The sequence below is a fragment of the Coenobita brevimanus genome, chromosome 103 (assembly GCF_032717465.1).
Source record: "Coenobita brevimanus isolate Jiangsu-jjx chromosome 103, ASM3271746v2, whole genome shotgun sequence".
In the NCBI taxonomy this organism is placed as follows: Eukaryota; Metazoa; Arthropoda; class Malacostraca; order Decapoda; family Coenobitidae; genus Coenobita; species Coenobita brevimanus.
The window spans coordinates 11,754,223-11,760,412 of NC_137056.1; the positions used below are offsets into that span (position 1 = coordinate 11,754,223).

General features: G+C 42.5%; 1 protein-coding gene across 1 annotated transcript in view; it reads right to left on the reverse strand.

Moving 5' to 3' along the window:
* LOC145415532 (ras-GEF domain-containing family member 1B-like) overlaps nucleotides 1-1,769 on the reverse strand; it is a 144,387-nt gene extending 142,618 nt beyond the window's left edge. Inside the window, exon 1 of the mRNA XM_080284756.1 lies at nucleotides 1,643-1,769. Within this exon, the coding sequence (XP_080140882.1) occupies nucleotides 1,643-1,690 (48 nt within the window). The 5' untranslated portion in view covers nucleotides 1,691-1,769. The remainder of the gene's footprint in view (nucleotides 1-1,642) is intronic.
* Nucleotides 1,770-6,190: the final 4,421 nt, after the last annotated feature.

A 6,190-nucleotide genomic window follows, 5' to 3' on the forward strand; every position in this document is an offset into this window, starting at 1 on the left:
TATATGGGAAGAAGGGGTGGGGAAGATGGAAAGGGAACAGGGAAGGGGGAAGGGAGGGGAGGGGAAGAACAAGGATGGAAGGGAAGGGAAGGTGAGGGGAGAGAATGGAAAAGGAGGGGAGAGGAGGGGGGAGGCAAGAACGTAAGAGAGATATATGGAGTGGATGCTGGAAGTAGTGGAAGAGGGGGAAAAAAGAAAAAGGGACAGCAACAGGGCAGGGGAGGGGAGGGGTGGGAGGGAAAGGGAAGCGTGTTAGGTATTGTGCTCTTAATGCTGTATGTGGGGAGAGGAGGGGAGGGGAGGAGAGGGAGGGGGGAGGGATTACGACTGTGAGGGGAGACGAAGCAGCTTAGAATGTACATGGAGAGAGAGAGAGAGAGAGAGAGAGAGAGAGAGAGAGAGAGAGAGAGAGAGAGAGAGGAGGGGGGGGGAATTAGAAAAAGGACGAGGAGAAGGTGAGATGGGGGGAGAAGATGGTGGGGAGACGAAGAAAGGGGGATTAGAAAATGAAGGACAAGGAGAGAAGGAAGGAATATCGGAATGGGAAGGAGTGATGGATGGATGCACTGAGAAAAGATGGAAGGAAGGAAGGAAGGGGATGAATGAAGGATGGTGAAAAAAGGAAAGGAATGAAGGAAAGAACGATATACGATAGGGAACCAAGTAATGCCGGAGGAAAGAAAGGAAAATATGAGAAAGAAATGACTGAATGAGTGATTGAATCAATTAATGAATGAATGAAGGATGACAAGGAATGCAAAAAAAAAAAAAAAAAAAGTGAAGGAAATAAACATGATGGGAATGCAATAGAGAGAGAAAAGGGAAAAAGAGTGACGGGAATATGAAGGAGGGTAAGCTAGCATGAAAGCAAGGAGTGAAAAGGAGGTGAAGGACGGATGACCATGTAACAGAGCAGGGAAGAAGGCAAAGAAGGAAGGAAGGGATGAAGGAAGGCAGGAAGGGAAGGATGAACGGAAGGGAACAAAGACGGAAAGGGTGGAAGAAAAGAACTGCAGGAAAGGAAGGGAGGAAAGGAAGGAAGGAAGGAAGGAAGGAGGGGGAAATGTAAACGGAGAGTGGTGTATAATGGAGTTAGTGTGGTTGAACTGTATCTAGTTTTGATAACAGGGAGAGAGAGAGAGAGAGAGAGAGAGAGAGAGAGAGAGAGAGAGAGAGAGAGAGAGACGAGGGGAACTATGAAGACTCTGGAAAGGCGTGAAAGTGAAAGAAGAAAACGATACCGGAAGAGGGGATGGAGAAGGGATTTGGAGGAAGATGAGAAGGTTTGATCCATAAAGGGAGGGGAAACAAACACACGAAAGTAAAGGGAGAAAATAACTATGAAAATGCGAGAACAGAGGAAAGTAAAAGAATCACGGAAAAACTGAGAACTCTAATGAGGGAAAAGAATGAAAATAAACAAGAGAATCGGAGCATTTGGAAGTTCAGAAAATAAACATACTTTCATTTATCAAAGGATTTAACTGGATACATAAATATACACCCAAGTACCAATACAGAGGAGAATATTTACAGCAATTCACTTACATCCTGAAAAAAATACAGTTTACAAAATTGGTGACAGGGTGAATGGTGTAAAAAAAAAAAAAAAAAGGTCTTCGCACTGAATGGGTTTGCTTACCTTGAAAAACGGCGTCTGAAGCTTTGCCGCGTAGAAATACATTGCCATCTTCCCCGCGCTCCCCGATGGTGGTAGTTGTGGTTGTGGATGGTTGCAGTTGTGGTAGGGGCGGTGTGGTGGTGGGTGCCTGTTGTGGTGGGGGTAGTGTGGTGGTGGGTGGTAGCTGTGTGGTCGTGGTTTGTGGTAATGGAATGTTAGTTCTGGTTGATGCTGGTTGCTGTGGTGGTGGTGTGCTGGATGACAGTGATAGTAGTTGTGGTGGTGATGATGTGGCAGTTGTTGTGGTGAAGGGTAGTGGCTGTTGTTGTGGTAGAAAGGTTGTGGTGATGGTAGTTGTGGTAGTGTTAGTATGAGATTGTGATAGCTGTAGTGGTGATGGAATGGATGTGGTTACAGTGAGTAGTAGGTGTGGTGGAGGTGGTTGTAATGATGTGGTAGCTGTGGTGGTAGTTGGTGATATGAGTGGTAGTGGTGGTGTTGGTAGTGGTGAAGCGGTGGTAACTGTGGTGAAAGTATGTGGTGTTAGCTGTGGTGAATAAGGTGAAAATGTGGAATTACGGAGTTGAAGTGGGTGTGTGAATGTGGTGAAAGCGAGTGGAAAAATAAGTGGAGAGAAAGTGGTATTAGCAGCAGGTGGATGTAGTGAAGAAAGTGTGTTATATGGATGAATTAGTGTGGATGTGAATTGGTTAGGTGGATAACAGCGCGTGGATGAGTAAACTGACGAGTGTTGTGTGGATGATGAAACAGACTCAGAATGTGGTAGTGGTTCAGGTGGATGTGGAACTAGTGGTGTGGGCTTAGTGGGTGGATGTGTGGATGACCAGGATGACTGTGTGGATGACTGTGGTTGTAGTTCCGTAGCTCCCGTGGAATGATGTGGTGGTAGTGGAGCTTTGGTGGATGGGTGTGGTGTTGGTAGTGTGAAGTTAGTGGATGAAAGTGTTGGGAAAGTGGGTCTGGTGGTTGGATGTGGTGTGGGCAGACTGAACTTAGTGTATGACTGTGGCGGTGGAGTTTTGGTGGATGAAAGTGACAGTAAGAATGGCGATGAAGGTGGAATGGATGAGGTATTAGTAGGTATATATGTCGATCGTGGCGGTAGATGCGACAACGACGATAGTGTGGGTGTGGGGTCAGGGGGTGTGGGTCTGGCGGGTGTGGGTGTGGGTTTGTCGGGTGTGGGTGTGGTGGAGTCAGTGGGTGGGTGTGTCAGTGGGGGTGGGGGTGGCAGGGGAGCGCCCATGGTGGAGGGGGTGGGGGGGTAACATTATAGGGAGGGGGGGCACCTGGTTTCCTCTCCACCTCCCACCATGCTGCTGCCTTCACGCTTCACTTACGCTCCACTTCACGTTAAAATTCCACTTCCTTCACGCTCCACTCACCCTTCAACTGCGCTCCACTTCACATTAAAATTCCAACTTTACCTCAATATCAACCAAACTTGTGCTTAAACTGCCCTCCACTTCATGTTAAAATCCACCTGGTCTTTAAATCCACCTTTTCTTAATATCCACTACACGATCTTTAAATCCACCTTTTCTTAATATCCACTACACGATCTTTAAATCCAATGAACTTCTTAATACCAGCTAGACCTGATTAATATAGCGAGTGACTTGTGCTAAAACTGCGCTCCACTTAGACTAAAATCCACTTAATATTAAAATCCATAAGACTCATAGCCTATATACGATCCACTTTTACTAAAATTGGGTTCGACTTAAAAGTGGGTTCGGCTGAAATTGGGTTCGACTTGTGCCCAAAATCCGCTAGACTTCTGGTAAAGCTGCACTTCTGGCTTATTTTAGGACTGCTTACCATACGTTCACTTCTGCTTTAACTGTGCTCCACTCACGCCACACTCGGCTTTAGTTCTCCCTGAAATTCCACTCAACGAAGAATCACGTATACTACAACTGCACTCTCTTCTCCAGTCTAATTCCCTTCCAATCAAAAAATTTTCTGACTGTTTTTCTTCTCTAAATGCACTTGACTCTGACTTAAAACACGCCTAATTTAAGCTTAAAAACGCCTTATTCAAGTTTGAAAAGCACTTGACTGGTTTAAAAAGCGCTCAACTTCGACTCCAGATGCGCTCGACTCTGTAAAATGTGCTTAATGTGGGTTTACTCAGCGTCTGGCATGGGCTTCAAATGCACTCGACTTTGGTTTAAAAAGCTGTTGACCTGGGTTTAAAATGCGTTGGACTTCTGGTTTAAAAAGAGCTTGACTTTGGTTTAAATGCGCATATGTTTAAAACGAACTAGATAAAAGCTTCGATTCCGCTTCACAATGACTGCCATTCTACTTATTGGCTCTGCTCTCTCTCCCCCAAAATCCGGCTAACAGTTTCAACAGATTTTCTTTCTTTCTTTCTCACTCTAACTTTCGCCCCAGGTTTCTATTTAGTGTTCTCTTATTTCCCGCTGAAGTTCGAACGGCTGGTTTTCCGCAAAGGTTCTTCCTAATGCGCTCTTCTGTCGCTTATTTTACGCTAAACTTGGGCTCATTTTCCACTGAACTGGTGCTCGACTTCTGCTCTTGACTGTCATCGTATTTTCCCTCCTTATTTTTTTATTATTTTCTTTCATTTCATCAGGTCTCTTGTTTTACTGGTATTTATTTTCTATCGTTCTTTCTTTTAGCAACTTTCATTTTTTTTTTTTTTTAATATTCTCTGTATATCATTTTTACTCCATTATAAATTTAACTTCCCTTTAATGGCTTTCATATGGTATTTTTTCTTCTTACTTTTCAATGTTCGTCCGATTTTCATATCAAGAAGCCTGTTTTTCCTTCCCCTTTCCGAGAGTTTCTTTTTTTTTTTTTTCCCTCTCAATTATCTGTCTTTTCTTATTTCACTCAGACTTTTTTTACCACTACCAATTTCTTCGTTCTAATATGAGTTTGTTGCTTTTTCTGTCATTTTCTTTTAATTATTTCCCGTTTTCAATCATATTCTTATCTAGCCAAATATTAGTATCTTTCACCGCTTCCTTTATTTACCTTTGCTTCACAGGTCTTTCCATCTCTTGCCAGTTATTTAAGCTTTTTATTATTTTCATTTTTTTTTCTACTTTCAATTCGCTTCATTTTTCTTCTTTATCTACTATCGATGTTTCTTTCAATTATCATTTTTCCTTTCCTCATTTCCATCACTCTATTTACTTGGTCTTTATTTTATAGCCTATCATCATCTTTTTCCTTCACTCTTAATTTCCTTCCATTATCAGTACTTCCTTTCCTTTCCTCTCATTTAAGTATATTTTCTTCTTTCTTTCCTTACTTTACATTTCTTCTCACCTCCTTCTTCCTTCCCTTGATCCCATTTTTTGTTGTCTTTCTCTTCGCTTTCGTTCCTTCCTTCAATTCCCTTGTTCCTTTCCTTCTAATCTCTTTTCTTTCTTTCCTTCCTTCACTTACCGGTACCTCTTTTTTTTATATATATTTCCTTCAGTTGTCAACTCTTTCCCTTTTTCACTTTCCTTCATTATTATTTTGTTCCTTCAATTATCAATTTTCTTTTCTTCCACTTCTTTTTCATTCCCTCCTTCACTCCCTCTTTCCTTCTACTTCCTTCACTTTCGCTGCTTTCCCCTTCCTTCACTCCCTCTTTCCTTCTACTTCCTTCACTTTCGCTGCTTTCCCCTTCCTTCACTCCCTCTTTCCTTCTACTTCCTTCACTCTTTCATTTCCTTTTCCTTCCATCAGTCGTTCTTTCCTTTTATTTCCCTCCTCCACTTTCACTTTCCTCTTCCTTCACTCCCTCTTTCCTTCACTTTCTTTTCTTTTTCCTTCCTTCACTCAATCCCTCATGCACTCGGGTCAATGCTTTCCCCACGAAGTCCACCAAACCCGTCTATTTTAAGCCGTGTGGACTCTCTCATAATACTCCTGTTTTTAGCTGATCAGTGAGGTAGATAAAACAAACGATAGATAGACAGACAGATACATAAACTGATACCAAAAAGAGCACCACATTTATGACGTCAGATCAGTGTTTCATAATTTTTCGCTTACGATATACACTGGGTTTACATACACTGGGGTGGTTTGTTTATTACACCCACCACACTCAGCCGGAGGTGCTTTGTGTGTTGCAGGTACGGCTCAGACTGAAGATAAATGGGTGTAAAAAAGCATAAACCAAATAATAATAACAATAATAATAATAATAATAATAGCAATAACAATAATAATAATAATAATAAAAATGAAACACGCTCTGGGAAAATGTAAACAATGAAGGGCTGATATTGGTAACACTGACAGCCGTTCCCGCAACACACCAAAATTCACAAGTTAGGAGACGAAAGGGGAATTATGAACAGGCATTGGTGTCCCTACTCAGTAACGACCCCTCTCCCCACGCCACGCCACTCTCCCTCAAATACTCTTATATCTCCAGCTCGTTTTCGGTCTTCCTCTCCTTCTCCTCCTAAGTACCTCCTCATACACACTCCTAGTTAATATCCATGTGCCTGATACTCGTACATATCGTTTGTGAATACCGACATGAGTAAATGAATGATGAATGAGTGGAAT